Source organism: Microcaecilia unicolor, chromosome 6 (genome assembly GCF_901765095.1).
Source record: "Microcaecilia unicolor chromosome 6, aMicUni1.1, whole genome shotgun sequence".
Taxonomy (NCBI): domain Eukaryota; kingdom Metazoa; phylum Chordata; class Amphibia; order Gymnophiona; family Siphonopidae; genus Microcaecilia; species Microcaecilia unicolor.
In genome coordinates this window covers 67,640,826-67,668,531 of record NC_044036.1, presented here as the reverse complement: position 1 = coordinate 67,668,531, position 27,706 = coordinate 67,640,826, and the positions used below count along the sequence as shown (strand labels likewise).

Genomic DNA, 27,706 nt, shown 5'->3' with positions numbered 1-27,706 from the left:
CTTTCCTCCAACGTATACATGTTCAGGTCAGCAAGTCTCTCGTATGGTTTGCAACGCGAATCCCATACCATTTTTGTAGCTTTTCTTTGCACCGCTTCCAGTCTTTTTACATCTTTAGCAATATATGTCCTCCAAAACTGAACACAGTGACCTTGGTTTGTCTTTATTTTTTGGTGTGGATGTCACAGTAATTTACTGACAACACATAGTGACAGCCTAGGGCTTCTCTTCATTTGCACATCAGTGTTCAACAGTTTTGTAGGTTAAGTACAAAATGAGTCATGCTACCTCTTAGAAGGGAGGAACAACATTTTAGAGCACACGTCACTCTGGTTTTGTATCTGTGAATGAGTCAAGGTTTTTTTAATTACATTTAACAGACAGCATGCAGATGTTAGATATATAATTCTCCCTGTCACTTCTGTATGATTCTACTTACTGCTGCCACGAAACCTTGTATTTTAACCCCCCTACCCCCCCCCCACCCCGTCCCAGCATAAATGAAAAAAAGCTGCCTTATTTTCTACATCCTTTCCAACAGGCTCCCTTTCCTTTCTGGTGCCATGCTTTTAACTGTGTCAGTGTGACATGCATTCTGTGTAATAATTTGTGAACTGTTTCTGGTAGCTGAGCATTCTTCATTGATGATAATCCTTTCAAGATCCCTTGCCTGTCCTTCCCATAAGGTCCCTGTTTCCCCTGCCGATTCTGTCAGCATGTCATACAACTTTGACAAACCTCCCCATCCTCTTTTAAATTTGCAACAAAATTCCTCAAACGGTGCCCACTTACTCTTTAATTTCTGCCATCCCCACCCAACTCTTCAGGTAATGTTGCATCTGTAAACTGTGAATAAAATCTGAACTCTTCAGACCATATTGTTCCTGAAGCTTCGCAAAGCTGATTGTCACTTCCATGATAATTGTCCAAGAGTTGCCAGACCCTTGGCTTCCCATCTCTCATACACAGCATACATACTTCCAGGTGGAAATGCCCTATTGTATCGGATAGGTTTCACGCTGGAGTACATTCTACCATTCGGCACTCAAGACTACACTTGTCCCGAATTGGCATAGTCATGGATTGGGCTGCTGGGCGTTCACCCACTGCTCTTTAGGCAATCAGCAGTTGCTCCATTTCAGAACCTTCCCTGCCATCACCTGCTCTAAATTAACCCACATCTTCATTCTAGGATACTCCTGCCTTTCAAGTGATACCCATAGCTAGGCCACTCTGTAGTATTCCATTCCATTTGGAACCAATCCCCCCCCCCCTGGGATTTTGCTCTGATAGAATACCCTTTGTGCTGCTCTCAGAGGTCTGGCTTCCAAATCTGCCTAAATATTTTGCTTTGAACCTTATGAAGAGCAAAGAACAAATATAAAAACCAAGGAAGACTATGAAGGTCCCCCTTTTACCACAGCTGGTAAAAGGGAAATCTCTCTTTCCTATAGGAAATGGCTAGGCGGTAAGTAAAGCACTTGCCGCGTGGCCATTTCGGGAGGGGGGAGCCCTTACTGCCACCCATTGAGGTGGCGGTAAGGGCTCTCGCATTAACCTGGTGGTAACCAGGCAGCGCACGGCACTGCCCAATTACCGCCGGGTACACTCTGGTGCTACAAAAATAAATCCATTTTTTTTAGCGCCGGAAATAACGGCACTCTAGGCATGGGAAGTACTGCTGGGCTGCTGCGGTAGCCCGGCAGTACTTTCTGTATAGTGAGTGGTAAGCCTGCAGTGGGCTTACCGCCCCTTAGTAAAAGGAGTCCTAATTGTTACACTAGCTATCCTACCTAATCATGTAAAATTATCATTACCCAGGGACCCTTTTACTAAAGCTTAGCAGAAGCTAACGGACGTTAGCATTTGCTATGCTAAGAAGCCCATTATATACCTGTGGGCTTCTTAGAATATAACATGCTAATTCTGTAGTGCGTGCAAAACTTTAGTAAAATGTCCTGCCAGTGTTCTAAATCCCTCTCTGTGTTACACATGACTGTGCCATAATTTAAAGTATATATATTTCCTTGGCTCCATTGCTGTATGAACATAAGCTTACTGGGTCAGACTGAAGGTTCAAGCCCAGTATCCTGTTTCCAACAGTGGCCAATCCAGATCACAAGTACCTGGCAAGATCCTAGAACAGCAAAACAGATTTTTTGCTGCTTATCCTATACAGCAGCGAACGGGAGCCCCAGACGCTCCGCATCCTACCCAAACGGAGAGGGAGAAGAGAAATCAGACTGTCGACCATCTACACGAGCTTTGCCAAAGATAGCAGGCTATCCAACTAAACTGGCTAATCCAGATAGCCGTTTATTTTTAAAGTTAACCGGCTATTTCATAATACGAAGGGAAGGTATGGGAGCAAACTCCGCCCACCTTGGAACTGAAAGTCAGATGTGGCGGGGATACAGCCGGCATGCCGCCTAAGGCTCAAGTCTCACTAGGATACAAGAACTCCCTGATAGCAATCTAATCTCTCTGTGCTCCAGAATGGACAGATTGTGGTGGTATATGCTGTTAATAGCCAGCATAGCCAGTACAACCAAGGGAGGGCAGAATGGATTAGAGAAATGGCTCCCAAATTATTATGGCAGAATTGTGAGAGAGGATGTTAGAAGTCTAAGCTTTCCATTACCCAACTTGGAGTAATACAATAGTCCAATAGAGATTAAGATATCAAGTAAAGATGGAAGAGGGTCAGCATTAAAAAAGTACATGAGGGAAAAAATAGAAAAATGTACTGAAATACGTAAAAATAGATAACTGAACGGCAAGGTCTTGCCAGTCCCTGCTACTACTTCAATGTAAGCTCCTTGGTCAACAAAGCCTTAGTAGTGAGGTTACTGGTTGGAACTCGAACAGCCCGGATTGTTGTTTGTGACAGAAATATGGTTACAATCAAGAGAGGATCCAGTCCTATGAGACCTCCTACCAGGAGGATATAAAATCACACATGTATTTCATACATACAAAAGAGGAGGCTGAGTTGCAATAATAGATAAAAGTTTTTTTTTTTTTTTTTAACGTTCCGATTGAGGAGAGTTATAAGTCATGGAGGAGTGGCCTAGTGGTTAGGGTGGTGGACTCTGGTCCTGAGGAACTGAGTTCAATTCCCACTTCAGGTACAGGCAGCTCCTTGTGACTCTGGGCAAGTCACTTAACCCTCCATTGCCCCAGGTACAAATAAGTACCTGTACATAATATGTAAGCCGCATTGAGCCTGCCATGAGTGGGAAAGTGCGGGGTACAAATGTAACAAAAAATAAAAATGATCATACTACTAGGTAGCTTACAATGTACTGTATGCTACTGTCCTCCAGGGAAGTGGAAAGAAGCCAAAGGAGAATATGAACTTGATGACTCAAAGTCTAAAACCCGTTGAACAGTTAATTGTAGGTGACATAAATCTTCTTCTTTTAGATAATGACAAAAACACTAAGGATTTAAAATGTTTCTAGAAAACTTAAATATGAAGATAATTCCAGCCCAAGGAACCACATCAATTAGGCCAACTAGACTTTCTAACCTGGAGTTCAGATTCTGAGACCCTAACAAGGATAGAGGATGGTTGGGTTGCTCTTAATTTGATCTGACCACTGCCAATCACATGTAGTAGTATATTGGCAAGAAAACCCGTTAGAAAAAAGAATAAGATAACCAAACAGGAATTATGCAAAGAAATTGATAAGGAAGTGTTCTGGTCCAAAGTGAATGAAAGAAAATCTAAAAATCAGATTATCAAGTAACCATCACCCAATGGAACAGCTTTATAGAGGCCTAAAAAACCTGAAAATGGTCACAGAGGCCCTAATAAGAAATTGCCCTGAATATCTGAAGAATAGGATTATCCTTCAAACACTGCCAAGGACACTAAGGTCCTCTCAAGGGCTTTTACTAACCACACCCTCTTCAAAAGACATTACATGATGTGATACCCGCAAGCGAGCCTTCTCCATAGTAGCCCCCACACTCTGGAATGCACTGCCTGAAAGGCTCTGCTTATCACAAGACTATCTCTACTTCAGGAAGCAGGTGAAAGCTTGGTTCTTTAACCAGGCCTTTTATGGAAGAAGTAAGTAACTTGTTAGTCTCGTTCACACAAACAAGGACTGACACAGGCTGCACATACAGCAGCAGGACATGTTTATCCACTCCTACCTTAGCTGATACAATATTTAACCATATTTCTGACCTCATGTTCCCCTTTCTTTAAATTAGTCACCTTATTTTCTAGCTCCTCTTAGTCTCTTACCTATCTATATGTTAACCATCTCTCTGACCTCATGTGCAACTTTCTTTAAATTAGTTACCTTACTCTTACCTATCTATATGTTTCGTCTTTGCTTATACCCTTTAGAAACTGGTCAAACGTTTTATCTATTCAGATAGAAGTATTCAAGAATTTAATGCTACAATACTAATGCCAATTAGATACCTGTCCAGTCTGTTTACTGAAAAAAACCTTCAGAAATTTATCTTGCTCTAGGAATGACATGGATAAAAGAATCCTTAAATACAGGCTCTTTTCCTTGACAACTTGACAAAATTATACTTACTTTCATCCCAAAATATCAAAAAAAGGAGCCCTAGGATTCAATACCGTTACATGTCAAAATCTTAGAAGGTATAGTCGCAGAACAATTAACAAATTTTCTGGAACACTACAATCTATTACATCAAAACCAATCTGGTTTCAGAAAAAACTACAGTACAGAGACACTGCTAGGTACCTTGGATCACGAATTCAGGAAAATCGTGAGTACTGGCCATCAAATAGCACGATACAGTTTGACTTCTCAAGTGCCTTTGATATAGTAGATCATAAGATAGTCCTGGAAATCCTAGAATACCTAGGAATTAATGGTGTAGTTTTGGAATGGATAAGAAGTTTCCTCACCCTCAGATATTACAGTGTGAAATGGGGTGGAACCCTAAGGATTGTACAGCCTACTCTGCGGTGTCACAGAGATACCCCATATCACCAATCCTATTCAATGTCCTGATGTCAACTCTGGGTTTCTATATGGAGAGGAATGGAATTAACTGCTTCTCCTACGCAGATGACATAACACTGTATTTCCCCTTTCATAAAGACAAAGATGACATTAATACACTGGTCAACCACAATCTGATGCTGGTTGACATATGGTCGTGATGTCTGTATCTTAAATTGAATTGTGACAAAACAAAGATTTTAGTAATCACAGCACCTACCATGGATGTGTCAGATTTACATCTACACTTCAACAGAAAATTGAAAAAGAACTGAAAATACCAGGGATAAAGATTGACAAATACCTAATCTTTGATAAACAATGCAAACAAATGGTTAAAAAATCCTTCAGTGTACTAAAAAAAACCTCAGGAGAATGTCATTGCTTCAGTTGAGACAATTTTAGACTATTGGTGCAATTCTTGCTCAAATTGATTATTGCAACATATATGTAAGCTGTGCAACATCAATTAGAAAAAAAAAGATACAGTACAGACTGTTGCACCTAGACTGATCTTTTCTAAATCAAAATATGAGAGAGTAATTCCTTTGTACATTATGTTACACCTGCTACCATTTGAAGTGAAAGGAATTTTAAAACTCTACACCGTGATACACTAATTTCTACATGACAAAATGCCAGACTAAACCGTTGGATAATACTACCCGAAAAGAGACTGAGAAGAATGAAAGGAAATCATCTGGACCTAGTATTTCCATCGACAACCTTATCCTGTCTGTCAGCAAAATGGTGGAACGATATACCAGTGACAGTAAGATCAATATCAGAGTACGGAATCAGTTGAAGACTCATCTATTCAGCAAATACTTGTTAGGGAATGAGTGATAATGCGTACAGAACCCAAACTATAAACTGCTATGACCCTAAAATCTAACAATGTTTTTTTTTCTTCTTGAAATGTGTCAAGTCTAAAATGTAACAATGTACTTGATCTCTTAATGTTAGTCATGCTGAAATCAGTCTGGGAGTGCTTTTGACTAATAAGAAATAAAGTAAAGTAAATATGCAGTGGATTTTCCCAAGTCCATGTTAATAGTGGCTTATGATTTAGGGAATTATCCAAACCCTGCTAAGCTAACTGCTTTTACCACATTCTCTGGCAACAAATTCCAGAGTTTGATTACTCATAGAGTGAAGAAATATTTTTTTTCTGATTCATTTTAAATTTACTACTCAGTAGCTTCTTTGCATTCCTCTTAGTCCTAGTATTTTTGGAAAGAGTAAACAAGCGATTCACATCTACCTGTTCCAGTCCATTCAGTATTTTATAAACCTCTATCATATCTACCATCAGCCGTCTCTTCTCCAAACTGAAGAGCCCTAGCCGCTTGAGCCTTTCCTTATTGGGAAGTCATCCCATCCCCTTTTTCATTTTTGTTGCCTTTCTCTGTACCTTTTCTAATTCCACTGTATCTTTTTTTGAGGTGCGATGACCAGAACTGCACACAGTATTCGAGGTGTGGTCAAACTATGGAGCAATACAAAGATATTATAATGTTTTCAGTTTTGTTTTCCATTCCTTTCCTAATAATTCCGAACATTCTATTTGCTTTCTTGGCCACCGCTGCACATTGAACAGAGGATTTCAGTGTATCATCAGTGACGATACCTGGATCCTTTTCCTGGGTAGTGACTCCTAATGTGCATCACGTAACTATAGTTTGGGTTCATCTTTTCCACATGCATCACTTTGCACTTGCTCACGTTAAACGTCATCTGCCATTTGGATGCCCAGTCTCCCAGTCTCGTATGGTCCTCTTGCAATTCGCAATCCTCTTGTGATTTAACAACTTTAAATTTGCTGATGACACGAAGTTATTCAATTACCTTTCTAGTTATTTCCATCTCTAGATAATGTATAAATATGTGAGAAAGCAGTGGCCTCAGCACATACCTCTGGAGAACCTCACTATGTACCCTTCTCCATTGAGAATATTGACCATTTAACCCTACTCTGTTTTCCATTTTTGAACCAGTTTTTAATCCACAATAGGACATAGCCTTCTTTCCCATGAACTTTCAGATTTCCTCTGGAGTCTTTTGTGAGGTACTTTGTCAAATGCCTTTTGAAAATTCAGATACACAATATCGACCGCCTCACCTTTATGCACATGCTTATTCACCCCTTCAATGAAATGGAAGAGTGGAGGCGTAGCCTAGTGGTTAGTGCAGTGGACTTTGATCCTGGGGAACTGGGTTCAATTCCCACTGCAGCTCCTTGTGACTCTGGGCAAGTCACTTAACCCTCCATTGCCCCAGGTACAAATAAGTACGTGGATATAATATGTGAGCCGCATTGAGCCTGCCATGAGTGGGAAAGCGCGGGGTACAAATGTAACAAAAATAAAATAAATGTAGATTGGTGAGGCAAGATTTCCCTTGACTAAATCCATGTTGGCTTTGTCTCATTAATCCATATTTATGTATATGCTCTGTAATTTTGTTCTTTATAATAGTCTCTACCGTTTTCCCGAGCACCGACGTCAGGCTCATCACTTCCAAAACCTACAAATCACACCACATCGTCTGGAAGCTAGGTCTGATACGAAAGCTAATTTCCTGCTGCACTGCTGTACTAGACAATTCTACCAGACATGGGCATTTTTGCATGTCTTAATCATCACTAATTTGATGCTACCTCTTCAGCAGATTCTATTTTATTTTTCATTGGTTTGAGGCGTCAACTCGCCACCTCCTCCAGTTCCAGGAAACAGTCCTCTTATGTTACGTTTAATATGTTTCATACTTTTCGGACTGTTCCCTATTATAACTTGGGAGTTGTCTACTGTGTGGCTTGATGATCTCAGTCCATGAAGAAAATAGTTACCTGTAACGGTAGTTCTCCATGGACAATGGATCAACTAGCCACACAGACCCACCCACCCGGAGTTGTCTCCATCTTACTACTACTACTACTATTTAGCATTTCTATAGCGCTACAAGGCATACGCAGCGCTGTACAAACATAGAAGAAAGACAGTCCCTGCTCAAAGAACTTAGGGCTTAACTGAGCTGAGACAGTGTGTACATTGAATATAGTGGCGGGAATACAGGGACATGCGCAGAGCTTTCTTTTGAGTCTATAATTTCCTGGATCACCTTTTTAAAAGTTGGTGTTATATTGGCCACCCTCCAATCTTCCAGTACCACGCTTGATTTTAAAGATAAATGATACATTGCTAACAATAGCTCTCAAGTTCATTTATCAATTCTAGCAGAACTCTGGGATGTATACCATCTGGTCCAGGGGATTTGCTACTCTTCAGTTTGTCAGATTGCTCCATTACATCTTCCATGTTTACAGAGATTTGTTTGTTTCTCTGACTCGTCAGCATTTAATACCTTTTATGTTTGTTTATTCCACACTTGATATACTGCTTTTCTGTAGCTACAGTCAAAGCGGTTTACATATACTATTTTTGCAGGTACTTTTCTGTCGCTAATGGGCTCACAATCTATCTGGGACAGTGGAGGGTTAAGTGACTTGCCCAGGATCACAAGGAGCTGCAGTGGGAGTTGAACCCTGTTGCCCAGGATCTCAACCCACTGCACTAACCATTAGGCTACAGCGGGATCCTGGAGGATCTGGATTTCAACCTAAATTTGGCTTCCAGAACCTCCCTACCACATTTTCTTATGTCATTGGTACCCACATGTACCAAGACAGCCGGCGCCTTCCCAACACTATCTAAAATCCTATCTAGGTTACGCGTGAGGTCCGCCACCTTCGCACCAGGCAGGCAAGTGACCAGGTAATCCTCACGTCGACCAACCACCCAGCTATCTATATACCTAATAATTAAATCACCAACTACAATAGCTGTCCTAACCTTTCCCTCCTGGTCAGATGCTCCTGGAGACACATCCTTGGTCACTCACTTAAAATTAAAGCTTTGCTGTAATAATTCTTCCTTCTCTTTGAATAAATATGTAGGAAGTACTTCAGATTTGTCATCATTCACCTTGAAACCTGAAATGCCACTATTAAGTTTGAGTTTCATGCAAAACAATGGTCATGGACAGCCAGGAGGATAAGCCAGTGTAAACAGAATATTGTCCATGTATAGCATTATTTTGGAGATTATGGGTCTCACCTTGATTCCCTGTATGTACTCATACTGTCTCCAGCAGGGGTTCCAGGGATACAACAAACAGTAGCGACATGGGGCATCCTTGGCATGTCACCCTAAAATAAACTCATTTGAGTAGCCCTCATTGACCCTGATTCTCAGGTTGTGCAAACTTACCCCTCCTGTTTACTAAGCCGCCGTGCGGCAATGCCGATGCCCATTCAAAGTGAATGGGCTGTGTCTACATTAGCGTACTGCAGCTGCTAGTGCAGCTTAGTAAACGAGGGTTAGCGTCTATCCACCTACAGAATTTGGGCCCTATCTCCATCTTCTTCAAAGTTGCAAGCATAAAACACCAGTGCATGCAGTCAAAGGCCTTTCCCCATCCACAGCAATGAGCACAGAAGGGATCTGCATTCTTTTGGCCCACTAAGTCCGTTTAAACACCATCTAGATATTATCATCTGTATATCTTCCAGTCATAAAACCTGTCTGGACTTGACTTGAACCACCAGTCAGTTTTAAAAAGCAAAATTAATGAATTAATTTTTCATATGAATACTGTTGTGTTTGTAGCCCTTGAGTATTGAGGTTCAGCAGTTCTATGCCTTGTTTCATGGATGTTGTTTTTCCTTTCCACTTATCATAAAGTCTTAGAAATATGACTGTCACATGTTGTATCTTTGACTTGTTTATTGTATTACTTTATTTACTTATCTGTTACCTTCCACATGCTGTCAGTACTTTAGAGAAATAAACCACTTGGCTAGTGAGGCCTAATAATAAAGAGATTACCAGTCTGAGACCAAAGATGATTTTGAGACCTGTAGGGGTTAAAGAGACTAAACAAGTATGCAGGGATAATGCTATGAAGGTATCTTTATTTTAAAACTCCACTGAATATAAACATGGTGTCAGCAAGTGCTCCGTCAATTACAAGCAGTTAACTATCAACAAACATCACACTTATCTTAATAATCTAGTCCATGGAATATTCAGTTCCCTTCAAAAATTGTTCATTCTTTGTGCAGAAGTTTCCCAGGGCAGGTTCTGAAATAGTACACATGCTTTTCCACTTTGAACACAATGTAAGGTTTTTGAACTTAATTTGAAATGAGACTGGTAGCCAATGCCAATAGACTAGAAATGAAGTTTTATCATCAATTTTTTAACTGCAAAGTTTAGGCTGATTCGGAGCCTTTTCGAGAAGCAAGCTTGATAGTCTCTCTTGGGCGCTGGAATCTGGGAGAGAGAGAGAGTGTGTATGACTGCCAGTTTTGTTGGATTTTTTTAACTGTGTGATGTTCTTGCATGCATGTCTTACTTTCCTATTTGATTATTGTAGTTCTCTTCTTTGCTTTTTATTTTACTTGTAAACTGCTTTGATCTGTCTACCACTTAAACCGGTATATCAAGCCATGAATGAATAAACGAATAAATAAATAAATAAATAAATAAATAAAACATGAGTTACAATAGTCAAGGAGGTTGAAGATTAGAGGATGAATTAGCACCTATAGGTGTTTGATGTTCATCAGGATTCTAATAAGAGTGAATTTGCCTGAGCACAAGAAAACAAACTGTAGTAACCGATGCATCCTTTCAGTTTCCAGGGTCACACAGTTGCTCACTTTAATTTCTTGCTATAAACACTGCAAATGTCCAAGATCATTTTTTGCTGATAAGTATGTTTATTAAAATATTCTTGCTGTTTTCAAATAATGTCAGATTTTTTAAAGGTGAGGTTATTGTCGTCATGAGGTTGTTTCTCATTGCTGAAACTGTTCATGACTAATGTAGGCAACAGGACTAATATAATAATATGGTGTAAATATTCACCTTTTTCTTCAGGATGGAGTCTCTTCCAAAAGTAATATGCCCAAGCCACCCAGATGCTATTTTGGTGGAGGATTACAGAGCCGGTGATATGATCTGCCCTGAATGTGGACTTGTAGTAGGTAAGTGTTGTATGCGTTAGCTTGTTAGGGTTCAGATGAATCATGTATTCACTAGATCCTCTTCCACGTTCAAAGTGGATTCCAGGCCAAGAGGCCAGCCATATCTGGGATCATACAGTCCTTAATTGAATTATTACAAATCATCAAACTGACCCTAAAGTTCTATTTAAAAGGTAAGCTTTTTATGCTGTCAAAATAAACCGTAAGTATAGAAAGATCTTAATGCAGTTGGTAAACAATTCCATTTATAAGTACCTATGTAATAGTAATTTGTTCCAAAGTACTGGGGCCAAACAGTATAGACTGAATATATAGAACAGTTTGGTATTTTCTAGTTTAATTTTGTATATTGTGTGTAAAGGGATAGATGAAAATGTATTATGAGTGAACTATACTGTGTATGCGCATGTTTTTCATAGCTCTTCATTAATGAGCATTCAGTTGCCTGATGTTACATGTGAAAACTTGAAAATCCTGCCCAAATATTGTATTAATTATGGATGGGTTCTCTATTTGTGCCTGGCTTTTAATTTTGCAAAGGCACAGGCAGAGCACGTTTATAGCTGTAGGAAGGGCTGCAGAATCTCCTCTTTGCCACACAGTTAGTCTGTTGCCACAGGAGATTGCAGGCTGACTGGAGCAGCACTGGTGTCGTCCCGTATGTTTCTGTCCTTCCCTGCTGACTGCCAATCTGGCTTTGGTAATCAGTGAATGTTTTGGATTTGGGTTAACATGGAGAGGAATGATCTCAAAGGATTGTAAAGCCTTCAATAATTTTGAATTAAAGATCCTATCAGAAAGCACAGTCATTGAAAAAATTTTTGGGGGATATTTGTGATTGTGGGACATGTGGCTCTTAACTTGTTGATGTGTATTTGTAATTTTTAATTTTGATAACGATATTAGATATAAGATATATGTGTAAAATACCAGGGTAAATTTATTCTATACAAGTGTTTTATATCTGGTATGTAAAAAAAAATTTCTATATCCCTTAATAATTATTTTCTATTATTTGGTAGTCTGAGGATAACAGTTCATTCTCTCACTTCTGCCTTGGTTATAGTATTGTGCTTATAACAGAATGGTGAGAGCACATGAGCATGGCTGTGGCCCTGGCCCTGAGCAGAATTGGAAGATGAAGACAGAAGCAGTGGTGCCTTAGGCTGCTTCAAGTTAAGTCCAGATTGACAGAGGCTCAAAGAGAGGAGAGGGGCTAGGACGGGGTGGCTCAAAGGGAAGAGAAGGGTTAGGAAGGGGGGTATCAGCAACAAGGAGGTATTTAAGCTGCATGTGTCTTTGAGGGGAGTGGGTTGGGTGGGATTTGTGAGTGAGAGAAAGAATTTGGATTTGGAGGAAGGGTGCGAGAAATGACTTCCCTTCTGTTTTCTACCCATTCTAATCCTAGGTCCCCCTCCATATCCTATCCTTCTGTCCCACCTTCCTGTGAATCCACCTCTCCCTGGAGATTTCTTCTGGCATCCTCCAAATCCCTTTCACTACTCGTTACTCAGCTACCACCTCTTCTCAGCACCAGCCACTAAGATTCTCCAAAAAGAACATAATCTGGACACAAAATAAATGCCATAAAATGACTATAAAGGAAAATATATGTTTACTTTTAATTATGCTGCAGAATTTACTTAGTGCATTTTGTACAGATTCAGGAAACCATTTCAACGTAAGAAACCTAAAATTGCAGATAAAGGAAATATAGATCTCAGCTAGTCACAAATATAAGTTCATTAAAAAGTTTTTGTCTGTAGTATGTTTTGTTGGGAGGGGGGGCGTTAGGCTGGCCTGCAGTGGGGGTGCGGCCACAGTTACCGCCGGCCTCCTAGGTTTAACTAATGTGGACATCCATTGTGTTGTAAAATGAGATACTTATTAGTTTGATATCTTTGATAAATTGTTCATCCACTAGATGGCAATATATTCTATAGTTATCTTAAATCTGTTAAATTTATCTTCTTAAATTTTGTTACCCTTGTGTTATGGTAATATAAATTAAATTTAACTTTGTGATGAATTCAGCTATTTCTAAGTATTTTGGGCGTTATTTGGGACACTAAACTAAACTTTCCTTCAAGCCCTTGTCTGGTCTTTTTTTTTTTTTTTTTGCTTTGCACCGCATCTGTGCAGTAAGGTCTCTCGTCTCTCTGAATCTTATTTGTATCCTAACTCTTGCTTGTCATGCACTGATTACTATAATACTTTCAGTAATGATGACCCGGCTCTGAGCACTGTCTCCTGCTCACTGCTTGTTTTAAGTTACCTTATCCTATATAATAATTTGCACCTCCAATGTTCCATGTCTGGCTGCCTGGGTTCGTTACATCTTCTGTCGTCAGCCAGCCTCCAGTGTTCCATTCCCCTCACTGTCCCACCCTCGCGTCAAGACATAATGATGTCAGAGGGCGGAACAGTGAGAGGGAAGGGAATGCTGGAGGCGAGCTGACGTCAGCAGGGATGTTACGAACGGAAGCCAGCACCAGCGAGCCAGAGAACGTTTAGGTACAAATCGAGGGGAGGAGAGAATCGTGGGACATCGAGGGGAGGGAGGAAGGGAAGGGCAGGGCAGAGGAGAATCCCTGGACATGGAGGGGAGGGAAGATTCGCTGGACATGGAGAGGAGGACAGGGGAGAGAGAGAAAAAAAAGCTTACATGACAGCCTTCCTAGGGCCCGTTTCTTTGTTGAGAAAATGGGCATGGTTCCACTAGTAATATATAAGGGGCTTTTCACTCATAGTACAAGTTGTTTGATCATCCAATCCCCTATGTCCCAAGTCACTCTTAATCTTTTGCTGCTTTTCTCACTGAGAAATGAATGAGTCACTGTTCTAAAATTAGAACGTGCTATTCCTGTTCATGGGACAGAAAATAATTACATCATGCAGGCTAAGAATGGCTTTATAGAGTTGAGAAAAGACTTTAAAAAAACACACTTAAGTCTTATTGATAACAATCTGTTTCAGTTTTCTTAGTTTTAAACATTTTAATATCTAGTGAGATGCTTGAACATTGGTAGACTTTCTGTGGAGAAACCATGTTTAATTTATGTTTAAATATATTTATTGGTGCAATAATAAACAAACACAATACTGCCCTTGGAGAAATACTCCATACACCAGTAAAGTCTTCTCATGATGATAGAATACAATTCAGTGCAAATACATTTTAATTTTCCCCCCCCCCCTCCCTCCCACCTTACCCCCATCCCCTTGAACAACTCAACTCCCCCCGCCCCCCCCAATCTCCTCCACTCTTTGTCGCACTTAAGAATTCAAAATTCTACTATGCGCTAATGCAGTCAATGAGTCCCAGAAAGGGGACCAGACTTGGCAAAGCCTGTCTCCTTGTGGCGAGGACAGGTCTTCTATTCCCCTACGCTCCAAGGCGCAGAGGTGTATCATATTAGATCGCCAGTGTTGCAGTGTAGGCGGGTCACCGGTTATCCACTGTTGGAGAATCGATTTCTTTCCAACCAAGACTGTTTTTTTCAAGAAGCATCTAAGGCCCCGAGGCGCAAACGGTGACACTCTGAACACCTCAAATAGGTGAGATGGAGTTGGTTTCCAAACAACCCCCCAGAGCCCAGACACATGCTGACTGACTTGGCGCCAAAACCCAAGGATCCTCGGGCACCTCCAAAACATATGTCCTAGGTCAGCTGGGGATTGGGCGCACTTCTTGCACCTATCCTCCGTCCCCATTGATGCCCTATATGCTCTATGAGGTGAAATATACATCCTCATCACAAATTTATAATGTGTTTCTTGCAACGTCACATTCTCCGTCAGCCTTTGGGTTCCCAAGAGACAAGCCTTTACCGTTTCCATCTGGAGGTTTATCGCTAGCTCTCTGTTTCAGCAATTGGTCAATTTACCATATTCCACCTCTCCCAAATGTTCCCGCAATGAAGCATGATAGTATTTGAGGGGGACCTTTAATTGTGCATCTAACCCCAATATGGTAACTAATTATTCCCACACCTGCGTTGTCATAGTGGATGCCGGCAGGGATCTCAGATAATGACGTAGCTGGAACATAGAAAAGAAATTTAGTCCCTTAACCCCATACTCCAACTGCAGTTTCTCTGAAGATTTCAGTGTGCCCTCCGCATTATATAACTGATATAGATACTGTAAGTTTTTAGTGCCCCACCTGGCAAACTCCTCCAAACTGGTACCCGGCATGAAGTCTCTGTTACCCTGGATTGGCAGTAGCGGAGAGGACTCCGCGGACAAACCATAAAACTTACAGGCCCACCTCCAAGCTTTCCTCAGAGGCATAAGTATTGGTGCAAAAGCCGGAGGTGTCCGCAGTCTCCCCGGCGCTGCATGCAACCAGGCACTAAAGTGCTCCGGGGCAAACAGCTTCGTCTCGGCCCCAGTACCTGAAAAGTAAGATGATCCCCGGAACCAATCTGTGAGATGACGCATGTTACTGGCAATTGAAAAGAGTCTGATACTCAGCAGCCCCAACCCCCCCCCCCCCCCCCCCCCCCCTGTTCTTGGTAAAAAGAGCTGAGTTGCTCGCATATGCGATTTCTTACCCTGCCATATAAACTTCATTACCAACCGTGTTACCCACTGGTCGTCCTTCTGCGACAGGCACAGCGGCACCATTTGTAGCCCCTAGGTCCACTTAGGCACCAATATCATGTTATATAGTGCAATTCTTCCCATGAGGGACAACGGAAGCGAGTGCCAACTCCGCAGTGTGTGGCATGTACTATGCCGAAGCGGTTCAATATTCACATCATACAAATCAGATAAATCCGCAGGGATTAGTACTCCCAGATATTTTAAGGGCCCCGTAGACCAGGTAAGGGGAAATTCTCCCTCCCATGTCTCTCTAATCGAGCTCTGCACTGGGAACGCCACTGACTTCTGTAGGTTAAGGGTAAACCCCGAAAAGAAGCTAAATTCTCCAATAGTATCCAGGAGGCACGGCAACGACCTGCAGGGGCTTGTCAGAGTCAACAGAATATCGTCCGTGAATGCCAAGGTTTTCACTGATAGGAAGGACATTTCAACTCCCGCAATCCCAGGGTCTCTTTGAATCGTGCGCAATAAAGGTTCCAGATAAAGCAGAAACAACAACGGTGAAAGCGGGCATCCCTGCCTTGTTCCCTTTGCTACCATGTTTAATTTATAAAGCAACAATGCAAACGTGTCACGGTCGGTGGTCATGTCTACTCAATGTTTTGATCTAGATTGAAAATAGCCCAGTTAGTCTTAGGGCCCTGTTTACTAAGGCGCGTTTAGCATTTTTAACGCGCCTACAATTAGCGTGTATGCTAACCGTGTAGGCGCTTATAGGGATATTGTAGGCGCGTACACAGTTAATGCGCATTAAAAACGCTAACGCCTATAACGCAGCTTAGTAAACAGGGCCCTAAGAATGGCTTTATAGAGTTCAGAAGAGACATTAAAATAACACACTTGGGTCTTATTGATAATAATCTGTTCAGTTTTCTTAGTTTTAAACATTTGACTGTCTAGTGAGATGCTTGAACATTGTTAGACTTTCTATGGAGAAACCATGTTGGTGCCGTGTATTTAATTTAATTTATAAAGCAACAATGCAAACGTGTCATGGTAGGTGGTCATGTTTACTCAGTGTTTTGATCTAGATTGAAAATAGCGCAGTTAGTGAATAAAACTATCAAAATGGTTTATATGCTTTAGATTAAGTATGTCTAGTCTCAGAATGTTTTCATAGTTAGTTTTCATAGTTAGTTCAAGGTTCTTTGGGTGCCCCACTGTCACTTGTCTCTCCTGTTTTTTCATGTTTTCTGCTGTAGAATGTAGAAGTAGTGAGAATTTAATCATGTACAAACAGGAAAAGAGTACTTGCATTGGCTATCACTAGATGTGTATTTTTCTTGTGTTGTGAGGGTTTTTCTTGCTAAACTGAGAAAGCGATTACATAATTAGAAAAGCACCCATAAAAACAGGTTTGGCCACAATTATTCAGCCCCATGATTAGGTAGCATTGAGGGACATAATTGAACGGGGGCGCCCAAGTTTTCCTGAGGGTGTCCTCGCAGGACGTCCCTGCGAAGGGGTGACGAAACCCGTATTATCGAAACAAGATGGGCGGCCATCTTTTGTTTCGATAATACGGTCAGGGACACCCAAATCTCAACATTTAGGTCGACCTTAGAGATGGTCGACCTAAATGTTGAGATGGTCGTCCCCGGTTTTCGGCGATAATGGAAACCGAGGACGCCCATCTCAAAAACGACCAAATCCAACTCATTTGGTCGTGGGAGGAGCCAGCATTCATAGTGCACTGGTCCCCCTGACATACCAGGACACCAACCGGGCACTCTAGGGGGCACTGCAGTGGACTAACTGATGCACTAACTGAACATAAAAAGCCCTTCCCTTACCGATCCCTTAGCAATTCAGAAAGGAACGGGCATGCATGAAGGAAATCGCATGCAAATGAGCTGCTCGCTGTTAGCTCATTTGCACACGATTTCCTTCCTAAGGAGGGGAAACCAGTGCAGAACAGCCAAGCATTATGCGTGGCTGCTCTGCACATGCCAAAGACGACTTCATACACGCAGACAAGCTGCGTGTATAATAGCCCTCTACAACCTTAAATAAATTGCATCTACAACCTTAAAAAAAACACTTCCTTCCCGTTCACATTAATTGATTTGATTTGCTTACTTTATTTATTTTTTGTCTATTAGATTGTAAGCTCTTTGAGCAGGGACTGTCTTTCTTCTATGTTTGTGCAGCGCTGCGTATGCCTTGTAGCGCTATAGAAATGCTAAATAGTAGTAGTAGTAGTAGTAGTAGTAGTAGTGAAAACGTCCAAGTGCTCGTCAGGGACGTCTTTTTTTTTTTTTTTTTTGAGTATGGGTGAAGGACGTCCAAGTGTTAGGTGCCTTCACTATGCTTCCGTCCCTGCGACGGGCAGTTGAAGATGTCTAAAGTGTGGATATTTCTGTGAGAAGGACGTCCATGTCTTTGCAATGCCTCCAACACCCCTTTTATTTATTTATTTGGATTTTGGATCACAAGTAGCAGCAGTGGGATTTGAACCGGCCACCTCTGGATTGCAAGACCAGTGCTCTATCCACTAGGCCACTCCTCCACTCCACTCCCTTGAAATTTGGACTTCCATGTGTGTGTGTGGGGGGGGGGGGGGCAGTTCAGGACGTCCAAAATATTTGAAAGAAGGATGTCCATGCCTTTGCTATTCCTCTGCTGACACACACACACCTCCTCCCCCCCTGCATACTGCTGCGATGGACCTGAGTATGATATTTGAGGCTGGCAAAAAAAAGTTTTTAAAGTTGTTTTTTTCAGGGTGGGAGGGGGTTGGTCACCACTGGGGGAGTCAGGGGAGGTCATCCCCGATTCCCTCCAGTGGTCATCTGGTCAGTTCGGGCACCTTTTTGAGGCTTGGTTGTAACAAAAAATGGACCAAGTAAAGTCGGCCAAGTGCTTGTCAGGGACGCCCTTCTTTTTTCCATTATCGGTCGAGGACGCCCATCTGTTAGGCACGCCCCAGTCCCGCCTTCGCTACGTCTCCGACACGTCCCCGGGAACTTTGGTCTTCCCCGCGAAGGGAAGCAGTTGGGGATGCCCAAAATTGGCTTTCGATTATTCCGATTTGGGCGACCCTGAGAGGAGGACGCCCATCTCCCGATTTGTGTCAAAAGATGGGCGCCCTTCTCTTTCGAAAATAAGCCTGATTGTAGTAGAAATTGAATGGCAATTTATAATCCAAAGATTATCCAGCACTCAAAATTCAATGAAAAAATTATTAATGGAATACTCTGACATACTGACTAATATTTCAGTCTTAACAGCAAAATTGTCGTGTCTGAAATGAGTCACTATGCTGGGAAATTAAATTTAGTGTATTTGTGTTTAAATCCTTGACTCAGAATGATGATTATTTTGGTGGTAACTTGACCATGGAAGATTCAGAGCTCTATCTCGGAGAAAACTACATTCTCTTTAGTTTTATTCTTGTTAGTGACATCACTTTTTAGCAACCTGTGGCAGTCGTAGAAGTGGATTTACTCATTTTCATCAGGTTGCCACATGATCCCTAAACATGATGCTTTGTTACTGTTCATGAATGGAAGTATTTTTTCATGGAAAGCGCTCTATTGAATATTTCAGATCACCAAGGTGACAGGGGAGAGTCCCACTTGGAGTTTTACTGAGAGAGAGAACTGCTTTGGAGTCCCTTTTGGTAATTTGAAATGCTGGGGAAGAGATGAGGTGGGGATCGGAGTTTCCAGAGGAGTGGCAAATAGAATACTAGTAATATTTCTAAGAAGTTGGAAACCCTGAAACCCGTGTCTTATCCCCAGGATCTGTCCCTAAGAGGAGCAAGGAGCATGAATGAATGGTAGCTGGGTATGGTCCCCCCCCCCTTTTTCCCCCCTACCCTGTCTTTCTCTTCCTCTTTCCCTACTCCCCTTCCTCACACCACATTTCCTCTCCCACTTTTCTTCCCTTACTCCTCCCACCTTTTTCTCCCTGTCTGGCTCTTGTCTTTCACATTACTAACTGTTGCTGGATTTTCGTAACTTTTGGCTACTGAACTGTAGACACTCAGCAAGGTTTATTTTCCATTGTCAGTTGTAGGTAAGAGTAGCTAGTCTTGCAACTGGTTAAATTTGCAGTTATTACATTAAAGAAACTGCAATATTGGGAATATTAGGTTTTAAAGGAGAAAAGCTAGATTCTAGCAAAACTTGATTTTGTTTCGAATTGTCTCATTGCTTGCCCCTCCTAGAGAACATTTTTAATTGTGGTACTTGGCTAAATCAGTGGGAGACTTATAGTCCCACATACGCCCCCCCCCCCCCCACACCTCACCTACCCCTGGGTTTGCTACTCATATATAGACTACCCAACAATCATTAATACTCCTGTAAGAATACCTGTAACTGAGATTATTAACCCTATCACAGTTCACCTATTCATACCATTTCCAACCAATTAAGATGACTTTTATTCAGTGTAATAATTGTGGTGCTTTAGTTCCAAGGCTCACCATCCTGCAGCTTAGGTCTTGTCCCATCTATCTTCAGCTAGTTAGCGTAAAAGAGGAGCTCAGCAAACTTAAGCAAGAATTGGATGCAATTTAAAGCAGCTTCCATCACTACACAGAATCATATCAATTTACCACCACTGCCTCAAAGAATAAAACAGCCCAGGAATAGATGGGTCACAGTAGGCTCAGGGAGATTACAACATGTGACAAAGAAGCATTCACCCTTAATTGCTGCCCCTACATAATTATTTCGCTTCATTAGAGCATTGTCATGCTCAAGAAAAAAGAACTGAGATGGAACCAGAAGAGAAAAGATACCCCCAAAGCACTAATAAAGAAGCTCAAATCAGAAAATTGTTGCTGCTAGGGGATTCCATTATCAGAGGCGTTAAGTTTGGAACACAGTTCAAGGGGTCCAACAAAGTAAAATGCCTTCCAGGATCCTCAGCTAGCAGGACTACCAAGCAAATACTGACTGTAGTCAGTGGAGAGACTAGGGGTTCAAACACTGGTGTTATTCACCTGGGAACAAATGAGCTAGCCAATAATACCCTGTTTGAAGCACAAAGAACTTTCCAGGAGTTGGGGGAAGGGTTAAAACCTTTGGTACAGACTGTAGCTTTTTCTGAAGTTCTCTTCCAATTTATGGAAAGGGAGAGGAAAGACTACAAAATACTGAGAACTTCAAAAAGTGGCTCAAAGCATGGTGTCCCCAAGAAGGTTTTAGGTACATAGGAGGATGGGGCAATATATGAAAAAACAGAAGATTTTATTGTAATGATGGGCAGGAAAAAGAATCCTTGGTAAGAAATTCAGACAATATGTTTCTAGGCATTTAAACTAGAAGGTGGGGGTGGTATTTGGAAGCAGACCAATTTAGTTAGTCATCCACAGCAAAAGGCAAGCTGTGACAGTAGTAAAGAAAGCAATGAAAGCAACAATCTTAGCAATACCATAGAAGGTGAGACTAAAAAAAAAAAAAAGTATACAGAAAATGAGACTGCCACTGAAACATAGCTGGAAAGCAATGATCACAAACGCAGGCAGTCTAAACAACAAAGTTCATGATTTGTAAGCTCTGATGGTAGAGGCAGATTTAGATGTTGCTGCTGTCACGGAGACATGGTTCAATGACTCCAGTTAATGAGGCACAAACATACCGGGCTATTATTTATTTAGGAAGGATAGAGATGGTTGAAAAGGTGGAGTAGCAGTTGTGTGAGAATCAGTATCAAAGTGACTGAAATGCAGGGGGCCTGGGGAAACGAAGAAGTGATATGGATCACCTTGGAAAGAGAAGATGGAACCTCTGTCCACATGGGTATTGTCTACAGACCTCCAACACAATTGGAGCAGCTTGATAAGGATTTGGTTGTAGATGCCCAAAAGTTGGGAAAGAAAGAGGAAGTGCTGTTGGGAGACTTCAGCTGGCCCGATGTGGACTGGAAAGTTCCATCTGCGGAATCGGAAAGAAGTAGAGGATTCCGGTTAAAGGGCTCTGCTCAGGCAAATGGTGATGGAATCCATGAGGGAAGGAGCGATGCTGGATCTGGTGCTTACAAATGGGAAAAGTATGTCTAATGTCCAAGTAGGTGCTAACCAGGGCAGTAGTGATCATCAAACAGTTTGGTTTGATATAACAGCTAAAGTGGTGGGCAGCCACTCAAGAGTCCTGGATTTCAAACATGCTGACTTCAATAAAATAGGGGCTTACCTGAAAAAAGAGATGATGGGAGGACATATGAGAAGGTGAAAGACAGTGGACCAGGCTGAAAGGAGCTTTAAAAAATGGCTATTGACCTTTACATGAGGAGAGTAAATAAAAGAAAAAAAAAAAAAAAGGAAACGGATATGGTTCTCCAAACAAGTGGCTGAGACAAAGGCAAAAGAGTTGGCGTTCATGAAATACAGAAAAACTCAAGAAGAGAAACACAGAAAAGAATACTAGATGAAACTGAAAGAAGTCAGGAGAGATGCATCTGGTGAAAGCACAAGCAGAGGAACAAATGGCTAGAAATGTAAGGAAGGGAGACAAGAATTTTTTCAGGTATATTAGTGAAAGGTGGAAGGCTGAAAATAGAATTGTGAGACTGAAAGATGCTGTGGACCACTGTATGGAGAGCGATGAGGAAAAAAAATGAACGTTTAAAAAAAAAATTACTTCTGTGTTCATGGAAGAAAATCCTGGAGAAGGACCATGATCAGCTGGAAGAGATACGTATGAGAATGGAGTAGATATCACACCATTCACGGAAGAAGGTGTTTATGGACAACTGGAAAAATTGAAGGTGGACAAAGCCTTGGGACCAGATGGGGCCCATCCCAGGATATTGAGGGAGATCAGAGAGCTTCTGGTGGGTCCTTTTAAAGACTTGTTTAATAAATCCTTGATGGGAGAGGTTTCATGGGATTAGAAGAGCAGATGTGGTACCTCTTCACAGACGTGGTGACAGAAGAAGAATCAGGAAACTGCAGGCCCGGTGAGCCTCACTTCAGTTATTGGAAAAGTATTGGAAGCATCGCTGAAGGAAAGGATAGTGAATTCAATGGGTTACAAGATCTGAGGCAACATAGTTTTACTTAAGGTAAATCATGACAAATTAATTTGAATTCTTTGACTGGGCGACCAGAGAATTGGATTTAGAATGTGCACTAGATGTAATCTACTTGGATTTCAGCAAACCCTTTGATCCAGTTCCTCATAGGAGGCTCTTGAATAAACTTGAGAGGCTGAAGTTAAGACCCAAAGTAGTGAACTGGATTAGAAACTGGTTGACAGACAGACCGGAGGGTGGTGGTCAGTGGAATTCACTCGGATGAAGGAAATGTGAGTAGCGGAGTGCCTCAAGGATCTGTGCTGGGACTGATTCTGTTAGATATATTTGTGAGTGATATTGCCGAACGGTTAAAAGGTAAGTTTTTTTTTTTTTTTTTTTTTTTTTTTTTTTTGCCTTTTTGCGGATGATACCAAGAGTTGTTAGAGTGGACACCCCAGAGGGAGAGGAAAACATGAAAAAAGATCTGCAAAAGTTAGAATGCTCCAATGTTTGCCAGTTAAAATTTAATGAAAATGCAGTGATGCATTTGGGGAGTAGAAATCCAAGGGAGCCATATGTCCGAGGAGGAGAGATGCTGATATGCACAGACAGAACCTTCAGGTGATGGTGTCAGAAGATCTTAAAATGGCAGAGCAATGCGACAAGGTGGAGAGGGGTATAACCAGCTGAAGAAAGGAGGTGTTGATGCCCCTTTACAAGTCTGATGAGACCCCACTTGGAGTATTGTGTATAGTTTTGGAGGCCATATCTTGCTAAGGACAAAAGACTTGAAAGTGGTTCAGAGAAAAGTGACAAAGGTATGGGTTTATCTAGCAAGATATATGAGGAGAGATTTGCTGACCTGAACATGTATATCCTGGAGGAAAGGAGAAACAGGGGTGATATGATACAGACATTGAAGTATTTGAAAGGTATTAGTCTGTAAACAAACATTTTCCAGAGACAGGAAAGTGGTAGAACTACAGGACATAAATTGAGGTTGAAAGGGGGCTGACTCAGGAATAATGTCAGGAAGTATTTTTTCACCAAGAGGGTGGTCCTGGAATGCACTCACGCAGGAGTTGGAGAAGATGCAAGCAGTAACGGAATTCCAAAAATGCGTGGGGTATACACGAAGGAATCTTCTTTAGAAGGAATGGATCCAAAGAGGCTTAGTGAAGATTAGGTAGCAACACCATTAATTGGGAAGACAAACCAGTATTGGGCAAACTTATATGGTCTGCGCTCTAATCGTGGCTGAACAGATTCAGCTTCAGAAGTTGGAGGAGGCCAGTGCTGGGCAGACTTCGCCGATGACACAAAATTATTCAGGGTCGTCAAGTCGCAGGAGGAATGTGAACGATTACAGGAGGACCTTGCGAGACTGGGAGATTGGGCGTGCAAGTGGCAGATGAAGTTCAATGTTGACAAGTGCAAAGTGATGCATGTGGGTAAGAGGAACCCGAATTATAGCTACGTCTTGCAAGGTTCCGCGTTAGGAGTTACGGATCAAGAAAGGGATCTGGGTGTCGTCGTCGATGATACGCTGAAACCTTCTGCTCAGTGTGCTGCTGCGGCTAGGAAAGCGAATAGAATGTTGGGTGTTATTAGGAAGGGTATGGAGTCCAGGTGTGCGGATGTTATAATGCCGTTGTATCGCTCCATGGTGCGACCGCACCTGGAGTATTGTGTTCAGTACTGGTCTCCGTATCTCAAAAAAGATATAGTAGAATTGGAAAAGGTACAGCGAAGGGCGACGAAAATGATAGTGGGGATGGGACGACTTTCCTATGAAGAGAGGCTGAGAAGGCTAGGGCTTTTCAGCTTGGAGAAGAGACGGCTGAGGGGAGATATGATAGAAGTGTATAAAATAATGAGTGGAATGGATCGGGTGGATGTGAAGCGACTGTTCACGCTATCCAAAAATACTAGGACTAGAGGGCATGAGTTGAAGCTACAGTGTGGTAAATTTAAAACGAATCGGAGAAAATTTTTCTTCACCCAACGTGTAATTAGACTCTGGAATTCGTTGCCGGAGAACGTGGTACGGGCGGTTAGCTTGACGGAGTTTAAAAAGGGGTTAGATAGATTCCTAAAGGACAAGTCCATAGACCGCTATTAAATGGACTTGGAAAAATTCCGCATTTTTAGGTATAACTTGTCTGGAATGTTTTTACGTTTGGGGAGCGTGCCAGGTGCCCTTGACCTGGATTGGCCACTGTCGGTGACAGGATGCTGGGCTAGATGGACCTTTGGTCTTTCCCAGTATGGCACTACTTATGTACTTATGTACTTATGACTTCTGTGGTCTGTGCCCTGATTGTGGCTGAATAGACTTGGATGGGCTGGAGTGAAGCTTTTCAGAGACTTTGAGAACTTCAGGAATTTTAGAACAAGGGCAGAGCTGGGCAGATTTCTATGGTTTATGCCCTGAAAATTGCAAGGACAAATCAAGATCAGGTACTCATAAGAAGTATCACATACTGTTTATTCCTTCCTCTGCTGGGTCTGCAAGCACTCAGATCAGCTGTCATGAGTATAAGTTTAGTTTCTCCCTACTGCTGCTGGTACACAGAGTGCATAAGTTTAGTTTACAGTAAATTGCAAATGTTGTTATGCACTTCTAGTAAATCACATGACAAGGAGAAACTCACAACAGATAAAATTGATATAACCTTGATGGTGAGTGAGGTTGAGGTTCCTCCACAAATATGTGTTTAGGGGAGAAGGAGCCAGGTGGTTCATGCAGTATGCTTCATGAGAATATCACGCGTAGGGGATAAGGGAAATGCCAATGAGCACAAAGTGTGCATGTGTATTGGGACAGGAGAGGATGGTAAGAATAAAGGCAATAACCTTTTTATTTATAATGAAGGAAACAGGAAATATCCTTTTATGAACAATAAGTAAAATCACATGATTTAGAAGACATGAAACTTATAACGGTATATAAGTGCAGAATGAGAGAGCCAAGCTGAGCAGCCTTGTATCTCAGCCTGAACATCTTGCTGGCTGTGTGACAAAACTGCTCCAGAGGAACAATCACTTTTGTACTGACTTAGAGATATACCAGTAAAGATTTTACTTAGTTCCTGCTTATCTGAGTCTGATTGTCTCTCTTATACCAGCCAAAGAGATTTTTCTCTAAGGCTGAAGCGTCTTCCCCTCCCAAGAGGCAAGGGACGGGAATACAGTACCATATCAGTTTATCTTGTTGGGCAAACTGGACGGACCGTACAAGTCTTTATCTGCCGTCATCTACTGTGTTACTATGAGGGGCATAATCGAAAGGGGCGCCCAAGTTTTCCTGAAGACATCCTCGCAGGACGTCCCAGTGAAGGGGAGGGGAAACCCGTATTATCGAAACAAGATGGGTGACCATCTTTCGTTTCGATAATACAGTCGGGGACGCCCAAATCGCGAAATTTAGGTCAACCTTACAGATGGTCGTCCCCGATTTTTGGTGATAATGGAAACCAAGGACGTCCATATCAGAAACGACCAAATGCAAGCCATTTGGTTGTTGGAGGAGCCAGCATTCGTAGTGCACTGGTCCCCCTGACATGCCAGGACACCAACCGGGCACCCTAGGGGGCACTGCAGTGGGCTTCAGAAATTGTTCCCATGTACATAGCCCCCTTACCTTGTGTGCTGAGCCCCCAAACCCTCCCAAAACCCACTTCCCACAACTGTACACCACTACCATAGCCCTAAGGGGTGAAGGGGGGCACCTACATGTGGGTACAGTGGGTTTCTGGTGGGTTTTGAAGGGTTCACATTTACCACCACAAATGTAACAGGTGGGGGGGTGGGCCTGGGTCTGCCTGCCTGAAGTGCACTGCACCCACTAAAACTGCTCCAGGGACTTGTATACTGCTGTCATGGAGCTGGGTATGACATTTGAGGCTGGCATAGAGGCTGGCAAAAAAATATTTAAAAAGTTTTTTTTTTTTTTTGAGGGTGGGAGGGGGTTGGTGACCACTGGGGGAGTAAAGGGTGGTCATCTGGCCAGTTTGGGCACCTTTTTGAGGCTTGGTCATAACAAAAAATGGACCAAATAAAGTCGGCCAAGTGCTCGTCAGGGACGTCCTTCTTTTTTCCATTATCGGTCGAGGACTCCCATGTGTTAGGCACGCCCGAGTCCCGCCTTTACTACGCTTCCGACATGCCCCCGTGAACTTTGGTCATCCCTGCGACGGAAAGCAGTTGAGGATGCCCAAAATTGGCTTTCTATTATGCCGATTTGGGCGACCCTGAGAGAAGGACACCCATCTCCTGATTTGTGTTGCAAGATGAGCACCCTTGTCTTTCGAAAATAAGCCTGTATGTATGTTACATGAATACTAAGGAGCTGCGGTGCCTCTCAAGGCTTTATAAATCACAACTCAGTTCAGTTTTCTGTCTCCACCTGCTGGTCGTTGAGCACAACAACCCACAATTTCTGGAATGATGTTAAAGGCTAATGGAAAAAAAAATATCAGGTAAAGACATAACATAATTTCTCCTTTCACCTAATGAATAATTAATTAAGCTCTGGAACTCGTTACTAGAGCAAGTGATAAAAGCAGCTAAATGTAGCCGAGTTTAAAAAAAGATTTGGACAGATTCCTGGAGGAAAAGTCCATAGACTGTTAAGTAGACCTGAGGAATGGAATCTTGCCACTTTTTGGGATTCTGCCAAGTACTTGTGACCTGGACTTGGCCACAGGTAGGAACAGGATTCTGGGCTAGATGAATCCTTGGTCTGACCCAGTACGGTAACTCTTTATCTTAAAAAAAAAATTGTGGCTTCCAGAACGTGCTTCATTATGTGGTATATGCTGGCACTAGTCCTTGCTATATAGTTAACATATATCGCAGGACTCCACTTTTTCCACATGGAAAGATATGCAATCCTATTCATGCTCCTCCTGTAAACCAGAAATCATATATATGCAACACAGAATAGTTTCTCCTTCTGCATCCTGCATATACCCCTGGCATGCTTCAACTACTGTCTTCTGCACTTGCTTTCTATACCACCTGATTGATTGCAGAGTAATCATTGCTTCCTGACCTTTGGCTATTGGAAACAGAAGGA

General features: G+C 42.1%; 1 protein-coding gene across 2 annotated transcripts in view; it reads left to right on the top strand.

Moving 5' to 3' along the window:
* GTF2B (general transcription factor IIB) overlaps nt 1-27,706 on the top strand; it is a 63,063-nt gene that overhangs the window by 9,738 nt on the left and 25,619 nt on the right. For both annotated transcript variants that reach the window (XM_030206048.1, XM_030206047.1), the window contains exon 2: nt 10,943-11,049. In XM_030206048.1, coding sequence (XP_030061908.1) covers nt 10,944-11,049 — 106 coding nt within the window. In that variant the 5' untranslated portion in view covers nt 10,943. The remainder of the gene's footprint in view (nt 1-10,942; nt 11,050-27,706) is intronic.